At 45.0% G+C, this 14,605-nt stretch overlaps 1 protein-coding gene across 1 annotated transcript in view; it reads left to right on the top strand.

Moving 5' to 3' along the window:
* Positions 1–13,810, top strand: part of asap2a (ArfGAP with SH3 domain, ankyrin repeat and PH domain 2a) — a 111,100-nt gene extending 97,290 nt beyond the window's left edge. The window contains 9 exon segments of the mRNA XM_084310883.1: positions 404–471; positions 757–864; positions 1,593–1,839; positions 6,270–6,422; positions 6,963–7,059; positions 8,013–8,071; positions 8,254–8,333; positions 9,211–9,330; positions 11,539–13,810. Coding sequence (XP_084167009.1) covers positions 404–471; positions 757–864; positions 1,593–1,839; positions 6,270–6,422; positions 6,963–7,059; positions 8,013–8,071; positions 8,254–8,333; positions 9,211–9,330; positions 11,539–11,613 — 1,007 coding nt within the window. The 3' untranslated portion in view covers positions 11,614–13,810.
* Positions 13,811–14,605: the final 795 nt, after the last annotated feature.

The raw sequence follows: 14,605 nt of genomic DNA, 5'->3' as shown, positions 1-14,605 counted from the left end.
GACCTGAAAAACAATAAAAACAATGCAAAACACAGGAATAGGCCATTTTCACATCATGTCCCTTTTTAATATACAGTATATGTCCCCCTTAATATATATCTTTCTCTCACACACTCCCCCATACACTCCTCCTGGACTGGGACCTCTGGGCTTAGTTCCCAGAGGCGCTGGCCCTACCACCAGAGCCAGACAGCTCATTCTCACAACACACTAATCTTCCTGCTCCAGCCGAAGTCAACACAACACTGTGATAAAGAGCCAGCCAACTCGGAGAAACTACAGTTCCTTCACAGTGTGGGAAAGCTGATAATTACATACTTCTCTGCCATCGCAGTTGAGCGCAGAAAACTGTGTGTGTGTGTGTGTACACTGTACTGATAATGTGTTATTTTCCCAACGGTAGCTAATGAGTCTGGAGAGACACCGCTGGACATCGCTAGGAGACTGAAACACATACAGTGTGAAGAGCTGGTGAGACCTGTCTGTCTCTCATGTCTGTCTGTCTCTGTCTGTCTCTCATGCCTGTCTGTCTCTGTGTTCTGTCTGTCATATCTGCCTGTCTGTCTCTGTGTTCTGTCTGTCTGTCTCTCATGTCTGTCTATCCTATCTGCCTGTCTGTCTCTGTTGTTCTGTCTGTCTTTCTGTGTTTCTGTGTCCATAGATTCATAGTTTAGAGTTGATTTATGCTTTGTCTTATCTTAGAACCGTTTGCTCAACCAGTCGTGTGTGTGTGTGTGTGTGTGTGTGTGCGTGCAGTTGAACCAGGCTCTGGCAGGGAAGTTCAATGCCCATGTCCATGTAGAGTATGAGTGGTGTCTGCAGCACGAGGACCTGGACGAGAGTGATGAAGACCTGGATGAGAAGGTGACGAGGAGAAGGCTGGACAGAGTATTTAAACACACACACGCACACACACACACACACACACTCACACATTTGGAGTTGCGACTTCTGACAGAAAGTGGTAGAAGAATGTTGAATTCAGGAGAGACTTCAAAGTAGATCACTGGATTAAAGGCAATAGACTTTACTTACAACTAACGTTTCAACACCGGGTGCATCTTCACCAGGGTCCATGTGGGGAAACAATCCTTCACTTAAACACGGCCCCATAATTCAACTCAACCAGCAGAGGCTGGAGCCGTGAGAGGTGGATGCGCCTAGGCGGTGTTCACAATTAACAAATGATGAAAACAATTATATACATATTCATGACATCACATCATTCTTTTCCATACTCTCTCATAAGGAGGGACTCGCACCGTATAGGTTGGAATGAGAAGGGGTCAATAGGCTTCAATATTGTGGAAATCAATAACTATATACAATAAACTGTATGAAAACATGTTATATATCAGTGACAATAATACATAACTTGTATCAAAATTATCATTAGGCATTGGCTTCATAAAAAACAAGTCATGCTTAGTGTCTGATTTAAGACCTGACGATTTAACTGTGTTGAGTTCGATGACCCAGAATGCTTCTCTCCATTTCCCCCTGGTGTGGTTGCAGGGCATGTAACTTCTCCTGGCTTAGTGGAAGAATGTGTCGTTTACGTTTCCCACCTCTTACCTCTCCTCCTGCTCCAGCCCAGCCCCCATCGGCGGGACGAGCGGCCGGTCAGCTGCTACGCCCCCGGCAGTAACTCCCACGTCCAGCCCAGCTCCCTGGCGCGGGACGCCACAGGCCTGGCGAAGGACAAACAGCGGACGTACATGCCCAACCTGGTCAACAACGAGACCTACGGCACCATCCTCAACAACACCGCGCCCCCGCCCGGCCAGCCCGGCGTGTCGGCCACCACCTCGGCCCCGCCCCTGCCCCCGAGGAACCTAGGTACTGCGTGTTCTCAGCCCGCTTAGTCGGTATCCCCGTTTGGAATACCGGTTAAAACAAAGTACTGTATTTCATTGCGAGTTTATTTTAGTGTGAACATTTCACGAGGATTCAGATGGATAAGCTGGCATATAGAGAGGAGATAATGGCCCAATCAAATCAAATCAAATCAAATCAAATTTATTTATAGGGCCCGACAACACACGTTAATGTCCCCATGGGCCGTACAGGTCTTCTTTAAACAAGTCAAGAAGACAACATAACAATAAGTCAAGAACAGAACAAGAACACCATAGGGTCCAAACATTTTTTAGATGAATGCAAATAAATGAAAGAATGCAAGCACTCCCAGACATACCCCACGCGAAGGTAAGGAAAAACTCACTAAAACCTAACAATAGGGAAAAAAAAAGCTCCACAGGCAATGTGGAGGAGAGAAACCTTAGAAGGGCCGTTCAAGGGGGGATCTCCCTTCTTAGATGTCGGTGATAGTAGTGTTGCAGACGGACAGTTGGTAAGCATGCACTCATGTGTGTAGTGAAACACAGATGAGTGCATGCAATAGCAACTGTACATTTTGAAAAATTAAAGATAGAGCTAATAGCGATAGCAATTGAACATTTTGAAAGATTAAAGATAGAGTTGATAGCGGATCTATTTGAAGCACAGGGGCGGCGCAAGAGGGTCACGCTCATTTTTATGATCTGTCATGTCCTTTTGGACCCACATCTATCCTCTCCGTTCTTCCTTTGGGAGCGATATTTAGGTCTGCCCTGCAGGAGCGCTCCCTTATGGAGAGCTCTCATTTGCCTTTATCTGCAATAGCGTGGTCTCATTTGGTCTTGTATCTTTGACAGCCGTGGCCTTTTGCTAATTAGCACATGGCTCTGAGGTGACATCGGCAGGGGGACCTTCTGCATCTCTCTGACCTGATTCAACACTACAGAGGTCTCTGGGTGAGGAGACGTGGTCGCAGAGGAGCAGGGAGCACTGGCACGAGTAGTGCAGTAGGCTGCACACTTACTATAGGACTCACCCTTACTGTAGGACTCACCCTTACTATAGGACTCACCCTTACTATAGGACTCACCCTTACTATAGGCTGCACACTTACTATAGGACTCACCCTTACTGTAGGACTCACCCTTACTGTAGGACTCACCCTTACTGTAGGCTGCACACTTACTATAGGACTCACCCTTACTGTAGGCTGCACACTTACTATAGGACTCACCCTTACTGTAGGCTGCACACTTACTGTAGGACTCACCCTTACTGTAGGACTCACCCTTACTGTAGGACTCTTCTGCACTTACTATGGGACTCACCCTTACTGTAGGACTCTTCTACACTTACTATAGGACTCACACTTACTGTAGGACTCTTCTACACTTACTATAGGACTCACCCTTACTGTAGGACTCTTCTGCACTTACTATAGGACTCACACTTACTGTAGGACTCTTCTACACTTACTATAGGACTCACCCTTACTGTAGGACTCTTCCACACTTACTGTAGGACTCTTCTACACTTACTGTAGGACTCTTCTACACTTACTGTAGGACTCTTCTACACTTACTGTAGGACTCTTCTACACTTACTATAGGACTCACACTTACTGTAGGACTCTTCTACACTTACTATAGGACTCACCCTTACTGTAGGACTCTTCTGCACTTACTATAGGACTCACACTTACTGTAGGACTCTTCTACACTTACTATAGGACTCACCCTTACTGTAGGACTCTTCCACACTTACTGTAGGACTCTTCTACACTTACTGTAGGACTCTTCTACACTTACTGTAGGACTCTTCTACACTTACTGTAGGACTCTTCTACACTTACTGTAGGACTCTTCTACACTTACTGTAGGACTCTTCTACACTTACTGTAGGACTCTTCTACACTTACTATAGGACTCACCCTTACTGTAGGACTCTTCTACACTTACTGTAGGACTCACCCTTACTGTAGGACTCTTCTACACTTACTATAGGACTCACCCTTACTGTAGGACTCTTCTACACTTACTATAGGACTCACCCTTACTGTAGGACTCTTCTACACTTACTATAGGACTCACCCTTACTGTAGGACTCTTCTGCACTTACTATAGGACTCACCCTTACTGTAGGACTCACCCTTACTGTAGGACTCACCCTTACTGTAGGACTCACCCTTACTGTAGGACTCACCCTTACTGTAGGACTCTTCTACACTTACTGTAGGACTCACCCTTACTGTAGGACTCTTCTACACTTACTATAGGACTCACACTTACTGTAGGACTCTTCTACACTTACTATAGGACTCACCCTTACTGTAGGACTCTTCTACACTTACTGTAGGACTCTTCTACACTTACTGTAGGACTCTTCTACACTTACTGTAGGACTCTTCTACACTTACTGTAGGACTCACCCTTACTGTAGGACTCTTCTACACTTACTATAGGACTCACCCTTACTGTAGGACTCTTCTACACTTACTGTAGGACTCACCCTTACTGTAGGACTCTTCTACACTTACTATAGGACTCACCCTTACTGTAGGACTCTTCTACACTTACTGTAGGACTCACCCTTACTGTAGGACTCTTCCACACTTACTGTAGGACTCTTCTACACTTACTATAGGACTCACCCTTACTGTAGGACTCTTCCACACTTACTGTAGGACTCACCCTTACTGTAGGACTCTTCTACACTTACTGTAGGACTCTTCTACACTTACTGTAGGACTCTTCTACCCTTACTGTAGGACTCTTCTACACTTACTGTAGGACTCGTCTACACTTATTGTAGGACTCTTCTACACTTACTGTAGGACTCTTCTACACTTACTGTAGGACTCTTCTACACTTACTGTAGGACTCTTCTACACTTACTGTAGGACTCTTCTACACTTACTGTAGGACTCTTCTACACTTACTGTAGGACTCACCCTTACTGTAGGACTCTTCTACACTTACTGTAGGACTCACCCTTACTGTAGGACTCTTCTACACTTACTATAGGACTCACCCTTACTGTAGGACTCTTCCACACTTACTGTAGGACTCTTCTACACTTACTATAGGACTCACCCTTACTGTAGGACTCTTCCACACTTACTGTAGGACTCACCCTTACTGTAGGACTCTTCTACACTTACTGTAGGACTCTTCTACACTTACTGTAGGACTCTTCTACCCTTACTGTAGGACTCTTCTACACTTACTGTAGGACTCGTCTACACTTACTGTAGGACTCTTCTACACTTACTGTAGGACTCTTCTACACTTACTGTAGGACTCTTCTACACTTACTGTAGGACTCTTCTACACTTACTGTAGGACTCTTCTACACTTACTGTAGGACTCTTCTACACTTACTGTAGGACTCTTCTACACTTACTGTAGGACTCTTCTACACTTACTGTAGGACTCTTCCACACTTTACTTTGAAGTGTGAATAAGAGGTGACGTTTATTTTTGTTGCATTTCTTTCCATTGGTTTGACTTATGTTTAAATTGGCCAGTTTACACAACTGAACTACACTTTCTAAACTAAGCTTATCTGGTCGGAAAAAGGTTGTTTGGGGCAATACCTTTAATTGCACCTCCCCAAACCAACTGAACCAAGGAGGTAATCGCGCCAGGGGTTTGGTTCGACTGGACTAAATGAGGAAGGTGGTGAAAGCACCCATAGAGCTGCGAGCAAGAGAATCCAAGCCAACGCCTCACTCTGCATCATTCCTGCGGCAGCTGGGCTGAAATGTCTCTTGGCTCTGAATTCTCTACCTGGACGGAAGGCGGAAATATCTGCTGATTGAGTTGAAAGCAAGAAGGCAAAGCAGGTGCTAAGGAGGCTAGGAGGTGCTCGCTAGTGGGTCGCTGAATTCCTAATGAAACGGAGAAAAGTAAACGCGACGCTCTTCTTTATGTGCCCAGATGCTTGCATTGCTTAATCTCTTACCTGTATGGCGTCAAACTCCTTAACGTGGCTCCAGAGGCCAACCAGCAGTCAGTCGGTATGTAATCACATTAGTGGAGCCTGGAGCTCTGCCAGAAGAGCTGAGCAGCAACACACCCCAGCCCCACTGCTCAACCCTGGCCTTCTACACACATTCCCTCTTCCCCAATAACTGTCTCTCTCAATTACACTCAAGCGGAAATGGCTTGACTTTCAATAGTGGCCCTGACCCTCATTCTGGCAAAGCATAATGCATTTATGCAACCTCTTTATCCTGCTGCTTTTCTCTCTCTCTCTCTCTCTCTCTCTCTCTCTCTCTCTCTCTTCTCTCTCTCTCTCTCTCTCTCTCTCTCTCTCTCTCTTTCTCTTTCTCTTTCTCTTTCTCTTTTCTCTTTCTCTTTCTCTTTCTCTTTCTCTTTCTCTTTCTCTTTCTCTTTCTCTCTCTCTCTTTCTCTTTCTCTCTCTCTCAGTCCAGTTATCCAGTCTGGGAGGGATGTCTCAGTGCTCTGGGTCTCCTGCCTGGAAGCCCGGATCTTTAGACCTGGTGGGCCGACAGAGGTCGTCCTCAGACCCCCCCAACATGCACCCCCCTGTGCCCCCCATGAGGCTGACCTCTACTGGAGGTACGTGGGCCCCTCTCTACTGCCTTCCTGCCTCGTGTGGGCTGACTACATCCTTGTTACAATGCAGCACAACAGTGTCTGCACATTCAGCGAACATGTATTTTGATTGTGTTTATCGTGCTAACGCATGCCTTTTGGTCGATGTCCATCCAAAATGGCTTATATGGCAATACCATGAGTACATACATTTTTCCCTGTGGGAATCAGACCCTCAACCTTGGTGGTGTCGGCGCCATGCTCTCCCTGTCACTATACAGAACATCACTTTACTTATATATATATATTGCATTTTTGATGGAGAAACAGTGATTTGGACTGAGGTGTTTTCTTTATAGATGGTTTCAACTTGACAACATAAACATCCAAAAAAAGTTTTTTTTCCTGTTATAATGTTCACCAATACAATTAGCTGGCAGGAAATGGCCTTGGCTCCAAACGTTTCCCTAGCAACGGAATTTACCTATCTCAAACCCAGCTCCTCTTTTGAGGGCGGGGCTTGAAGTCTGTCAATCCCAGTGAAACCGTCTGTATGTCCTGTAGGTCTGGCTCCTGCTATGGCCAAGAATGTGAGCGTGATGGAGGCCATGAGAGGCCAGGGAGCACCTGGGTCTAGAGGTCCACCCAAGACTCCAGCTGGGTGAGGACACACACACACACACACACACACACACACACACACACACACACACACACACACACACACACACACACACACACACACACACACACTGTATACTTGTATCTCCTCTAACCATAACTCTCACCTCTGCATTCCTTACCTTAACCCTTACCCTAACCTTTTGCCTTAAACCGAGTCTAACTTGAACCCCTAACCCCCTAAAAATAACCCCTTACATGGGGTCACGAGGATAAAGGGGAAATTACAGGAAAACATAGCACACACACACACACATAATATACCAAGGTTGTTATATTTTGACTGGTAATGGGCTGCTTGTTTCCCTCAAGAGAAATGAGCCTACTACACGGTTTCTGTTCAGCAGGTTCATTAACGTCCAGGCTAAACTCACGCCAGACGAGCAATCCTTCTCTCTAAGACTCCCTGCTCCATCCCTCCCATCTCCCACAGGCCTCAGCGTAGTGTTAAGAGAGTGAGATATACTGAAAAGTATATCTGATATACTGAAAATTCTATTTTAACATACCGGTATATATTCAGTTATTCTTTTGGTTTCTGTGTGGTTGTTAACGGGTGCGTTTACATTGCACATTGATATTAGGATATGTTGCTGGGATGCTTGCGTATCTCATTAAATAGTTGGCACATGTTAATGATCCTGTTTACAATATCTGGACCGAGCTCATATCCTGACTAAGGGAAACCTGAATATGAGCTGGGACACTGAGCTTAGTGGTCTATCTATGTGAGCTCCGTTACCATGGTAGTATTTCCAATATTCTATTTATTCATGTGTACATGATGACATATTGGTTTTCAGGATATGAACGTTTATATTAACAGCTTATCCCGTCCAAAGGGATCCCTGAGATATTGGCTATTGGCCGGAATATTATGTGCATGAGTGCACTGAATATAAACTATAATAATATTCTTCTTTTGGTTTTCAGGAACGACAAATGCTTCAACAGAGGACCTCTGAACCGATCTGGCTCCATTGAAAGACCAGGTGGGTAAATAGATACTGGGTAGAATAACAGCGTTTTTAATCTTTACTGGTGGCCACCGTGAGATTAGAACGGGGACTCGCACATTGTCTCACTATCTTTCCAAGTCTTGCTTCTTTTGCATTTTGCATCCGTGGAAAGTTTGTGTTTTGATTCTGATGTAATTTCCTCTTCCTGTTCCCAGCTAAGGAAGTGCCGGGATGCCCACAGAACTCCATTGGTCAATCTCTGCCTCCCGCCCCCATGCCGAGGAAAGCCTATCCCGTGAGTATCTCCCATTTTCTCCAGTAGATTGCTTGTTCATTCCCTATTGTGGGATTCCACTGACCGCTGCGTCTGTTGTTGTCATTGTGTGTCAGTGCTGTTGAGCCCTGTGTAGTTCTAATGCACCCTGCTCCTCAGGCTATTGTCTTGGAGGTTTACTCTGTCCGGCTAGGCATAGTGCTTCCTTCCTGTACTGACCCAGAAGGGAACGCAGTGTGTTAAGAGGAAGTGCTCCAGTGAAATTAAAGGTGTAGGGAACATCTTAATTAAGAATTACGCTTAGTTCCGTCTCTCGTGTTCATCTCTTATGTAGTATATATACTGTATTTACAGTCTGGGGTTTGAAAGGGTTAGATTAAGGGATAACGACTCACTAAAGCCGGGGTTATAAAGCTGTTTATGTTTTTTTAAAGGCTTCAGTTGTGGAACCTATAATTACTGCATTCAGTTGGCTGACATCGATTGAATATTCCTGAGCAAAAATAGGCCAAGCTGTCTGTCTGTCTCTAGGCCGACACACATACTTTACAAATGACATGCAGTCATAGAATTTATCTTCAGCTCAAACAGGACTACTTACTCTCCCACAGTCTAGACATGTTAATGTACATTATGGCACATACTGTAGCTCCATTCCATTTCAGTTCTGTGTCATCTATTGTCTCTCTGTGGCCCTGAGCTGAAGTGTGTGTGTGTGTGTGTGTGTGTGTGTGTGTGTGTGTGTGTGTGTGTGTGTGTGTGTGTGTGTGTGTGTGTGTGTGTGTGTGTGTGTGTGTGTGTGTGTGTGTGTGTGTGTGTGTGTGTGTGTGTGTGTGTGTGTGTGTGTGTGTGTGTGTGTGTGTGTGTGTGTGTGTGTGTGTGTGTGTGCCTCCTCCAGAAGCAGAGGCCAAAGCGCGTGAAGGCCATCTACAACTGTATAGCCGACAACCCGGATGAGCTGACCTTCACTGAGGGAGAGGTGATTGTGGTGGACGGAGAGGAGGACCAGGAGTGGTGGGTGAGTGTCTCTTGAGGTGTAGGGTCCATAACATCTCAGTAGGCATTTCTGATGACTGATGATGATGATGTCGCGGTGATGGCGACGATGGCGGTGGTCATCCTCGGTGTGTGATGTTTGAATAGATCACAATACGGTCAGAGGTCGGGATTTGGTGTGTGTGTGCAAATGGAAGTGCCTAGGTTTTGCACCCACACCATAAATACATTGGCTGTGTGGAACAAAGGAAAAGGAAAGAAATCCGATTACAGTAACTTGTTACAAAGTCCCGCCCCAACACTGTGGGAACAAAGCACAAAGCACTCCGGTCCCAGTCCGGTCTAGGTCCAAATCTGGCCCATTCAGTGTCCTCTGAATGGACGTCGAGTGTGCCAGTAACCATGGTGGCCAAAGCACAGAGCTATGACCTAATTCTGGCCGATAGTCACCCCCTCCATCCCTCCTCCTCCTCCTCCTCCTCCTGTTCTCCTCCTTCCTCTGCAGAGCCCCTTGTTGGAACCCAAACCAGCTGCGACTTGTTTTCCTCCGAGCCGCCGCTTCGCACATGACCGTATTTAGTCACTTGGTTCTCTCCTAGTGGACCGGACCGTCCAAATCCCCACACTCTCCAAACACCCAGACTTCCTTTGGCTTCCATCTCCTACTCCTACTGTACTACTACATATACATACATGTATTATCATTATAAGTACAGTATTGTGTGATATCAGTGTTGTGTGTCTCGTTAAACTGGCGACTCGCCGCGGAGGTGTTGTAAAATAGCTGTTTGAAGTCGGCGGTAGCGAGTGTTGAGTCTGTGATGTTTCAGTTGGAAAACGAGTCGCGCCTCTTAGTCAGAAAATCCAGTCGTTGCAACACAATCCGATTCTCCTGTGATAAAAGCTCTGCCGTCGTTTTTCAAACATTAATTTTCGTAAATGCAAGGAAACTATAAAAGAAGGAAGGATCGTCACTGTAGCGCATGAACGCACATTGGTGCCAAGTGTGGAAACGTATCCATTTAACAGGTTATTACCTCAGATGTCAGAATCATCTGCAATTTGTTGCATCGTTAACTAGCTAACGTTTGATATGTTGGCACCAAAGTCTGGCACCAAGTAGAGTTTAGAACGCTGGTATTCTGACGTGATGACCCTTCCTTCTTTTATAGTTTCCTTGAGTAAATGGTGACATGAGGGTGTGTGTGGTTGTGTGCGGAGGACCAGGTGTAAATCACAGTAGTAGTAGTTCACTTGTGTTTGAATAGAGGGTTTGAGTACACGTCTTTTGCGTTAATCGGAGACAATTGAATCGTTGATTAAAATAAATCGCTTGTTGGGTATTTTACCCACAGAGGTTTGTAATTGTATAGCCTTGTACGGTTATTCTTTGAGTAAAAATATGTCATAGCTGATAGCATGGCATAGCATAACATAGCAAGATGTTTTTAAAAGGCTAAAAGTGGAGATGCTATGGAGGTTCATTACTGTCCCTTAACACTGTGTGTGTATGTGTGTGAGTGTGTGTGTGAGTGTGAGTGTGTGTGTGAGAGATGTGTGTTCTAGATCGGTTTTATTTATTGCTCTCAGCGACTGGCAAATAATAATATTGTCTCCTTCAGACCGCATCAATAAAACTGTTGTCCAGATAACCAGCCCAGGCATGGCTCAGCAGTGTCCCAGGCCTGACCGCTGGCCCCTACTCCTGAGTCTGGACATATACTGCTTTATATTTTCATTAATTTTAATTCTTTGGTATTTTGACAACATTGTTGTGCCACTCCAGAGGAACTATTGGTCACACCGTGGCCACCCCAATGGAAATGTTCTATGGGCACGGCCGGGTAGAGGTCTAAACACTCGCCTACCACCGCAGAGACCTGAGTTCAAATCCCGGGTGTCAGCGGTACCTCTGGCTTGGTCAGTGTTCGCGGGTAGGAGGCTGGTGGGGTCCTGGTCATTGCAACAGTGACTCCTACTGGTTCCCTGTTCAGCAGGGAGGCGATCTGGGGGAGATGGCCTAAACCTCTGCGCACGTTACACTCTCCCAGTGAAACTCCTTGCTGCCAGGTGAAAAGAAGCAGCTGGCGACTCGACATGTATCGGAGGAGACATGTGGTCGTCTACACCCTCCCCAGACCGACAGTAGGGGTAGCGCTGGTGAGGTGTGTGTGAATTTGATTTGCTGTCTCTATTTACTGACGTGGCATTCCTCTTCCTGTTTCCCCAGCTGGGCCACATTGAAGGAGAGCCAATGAGAAGAGGAGCCTTCCCTGTCACCTTTGTACACTTCATCGTTGACTGAAAGATGGCAGTGGGTCCACTAGGAACTGGCCCCAGTGTCAGGCGCTACTCCAACTTCCTGTCCGCTGGTGTGTCATGCGCCACCGACATCATCACCAGTCTTTGTCATGGATGTATTTCATCATCATCATCATCATCGGCCATGTGATCACCTTGGCTACAGCACAGTATGGAATGTTGTCATGACAACGGTAACGGAGCCACTCTAGGACGCTTTGATGTCGACCCAGCTACCATATGATGTTTTAATGTTTATTGTTAATATCGGTTCTGACTGAGGACTAAAACACGAAAAAGATGATTGTAGTAAATGACCTCTTGCAATAAATGCACTTTCCACTTACCCCCCCCCCCGAAACACAACATGGTTTTAAATCTATGATGAGACATATTTGACATAATGAAGGGTTGTGCTCAACAGTATTTCAATCAGCAATGTTTCTGTGCAGGTGCATTGTGCACGGAAGTTCTTAAACAAAAGAAAACACAGTACAGAGAACAGGCTACAGCAATGTATTTTAATGTACTTCCACTAAGAAGTGTAAATGTGAATATAGTCAACATGCTTACATTCCACCTCTGTGCATGAACGGTTTTAAAAAGAAAAACGCTAAACTGCTTCTAGGTGAAACAATTTAACTCTAGTAGGCAGAACTTTTATTTCCCCCAAATGGTGCTAACCCAGGAATATGCTAGGACCTGTGAGTCAGTACAGTACAGCCTCCTCCAGCTTCTCTCTGGGACTGGACCTGTGAGTCAGTACAGTACAGCCTCCTCCAGCTTCTCTCTGGGACTGGACCTGTGAGTCAGTACAGTACAGCCTCCTCCAGCTTCTCTCTGGGACTGGACCTGTGAGTCAGTACAGTACAGCCTCCTCCAGCTTCTCTCTGGGACTGGACCTGTGAGTCAGTACAGTACAGCCTCCTCCAGCTTCTCTCTGGGACTGGACCTGTGAGTCAGTACAGTACAGCCTACAGCTTCTCTCGTCGCCCTGCGGTGCGGCTGTGGTCCCCGTCTCAGGTTCCGTCTGCTATGCGATCCCTTCCCCTCTCGTCTGCTGCAGTAGAGGGGTGTGTGTGTCCTGTCTGTGTAGCATGAGCTGAGTCATGAATCATGAGATCAGTGAAGAGATGAGGGAAGGATGGGAATATGATAAAAATATATGAAGCAGCTCAGTGAGTTTGGGTTTCTCCCCTCTTGCCTTTGAGAACACTCTTATACACACACACACGCTCACGTTCTGGTCTTCTCAAACAAGTCGGCACACTTGAGTCCATAAATGCTTGGTGTATCCATCTCTCCACAACCCTGTACATACTGAAAGGAAAGGAACACCCTTCCTTTCAGCTTCAGGCTATCCTGCGTTTGTAGATTTCCTTGGCCCCATATTCTAGAAAGAAGAGTTATTCTATAGTGTTATTATAAAAGGAATATTCTTCCAGAGCATTCTATGTAATTATCTTGATTTAGGTTGCAGAGCAACTTTTTCCCTTTCTCTCTGTGTCTCCGTTTATATATATATATATATGTTGATATTAAGACAGATATTAAAACAGAAACGAGGAGCCTTCTGTTGAATTGTGAATGACGCGAGGAGACGCATGTGAATCGTACCCGACACACACCCATCTCTTCATTATTGTTAGTTATAAACTCACTGGAAGTAGGAAGGTTTAATAATCTGTACATGTAAATAGGATTTTGATTTGTTTTTGTTTGTTCATATTTAAATGTAAAAAAAAAAAATAAGAAAAGAAGAATTAACCTTGGCGGTAAATGTCTTAATGCACTGTGGTGACGAGCAGTCGCCGGGTAGAACAACAGTTGGTCAGGTGTGTGTTGATAACACTAATGGCCTATACACACACATACATAGGTTGGTGTTACTATTTTGAAGGACATTGTATTGACTTACAATCCTTACCCAGCCCTAATCTTAACCATTAACCCCGTGATCAGCATTCTTTGGGTGGTGAGGACAGGCCAACATGTCCTCACATTAACAAGAATCAGTTCTCACAAGTATAGTAAAACCAGTCAACACACACACGCATGTATATATATATGTATATGTATATATATATATATATATATATATATATATATATACACACACACACCTGCGAAAATGACTCGTTTCATTCTCATTGACTGTGGATCACTACACTGACTCTTTAACTCTATTGTGCAAGTGAATGGGAAGCTGAAACTGGAATAATAAAAGATGAAATAATAACAGTCTCTCGTCTCTCTTTATGTTGTCCTTGAATGTCATATCTTGTTTGGGCTGCTACAGTAGATTTGGACTGAAGTGTGGAATCGAGTGCCTCTAGAGGCTGTGTTAACATTTATTTCTGTGATGTATCGAGAGCTCCCTCTGATGGGTAATTGCTGATTTCTAAACTGTTGATACAAAACCTGTGGAATGAAGATGAATAGAAGTCTTTTAAATGTGTATTCAGGTCATGTACTTTATACTCCGTGTATATTGGACTTTGAACTTCATTCATTACATCTTTATCCCTCTGGCACCATGCATTTCCCACTGTTTTAGTAGTCTATGAAAGGAAAGATATGTTAAAAAGGACAGCGTCTAGGTTCTGCTTTGTCCTCCATTCATGAAGGTAAAGGCTTGACACCTGATCCTGTTAGTGTGTTGTGTCTAGTCTGTAGGGCTGCTCGGCAAGATCATAATCACAATTATCTTGATTGATATTGAAATCACGATTACTCATTCATTTGAGAACGTCATATGATGACTGAATTTGTTTTACCTTTCTTCATCGACCAAAGGCTGCCTTTCTGTCATCTACAAGTTACCAAAGACGTTTCAAAATAACGTGCCGTGGCTCCCTCATCCCTCTCGCCACCAGCTGAAACAGGAAGGGTGCGCTGCATTTACAACACAAGACTGAATGAGAGCAACACGGCATGTGGCACAATGATCGTTTTATCTTGATTATCTTGTTTTCATTAGGGATGTCCCGATTGCA

This window comes from Notolepis coatsorum (genome assembly GCF_963971535.1).
Source record: "Notolepis coatsorum genome assembly, chromosome: 3".
In the NCBI taxonomy this organism is placed as follows: Eukaryota; Metazoa; Chordata; class Actinopteri; order Aulopiformes; family Paralepididae; genus Notolepis; species Notolepis coatsorum.
The sequence above is the reverse complement of the archived record's forward strand: the minus strand, read 5'-3'. Positions and strand labels throughout refer to the sequence as shown.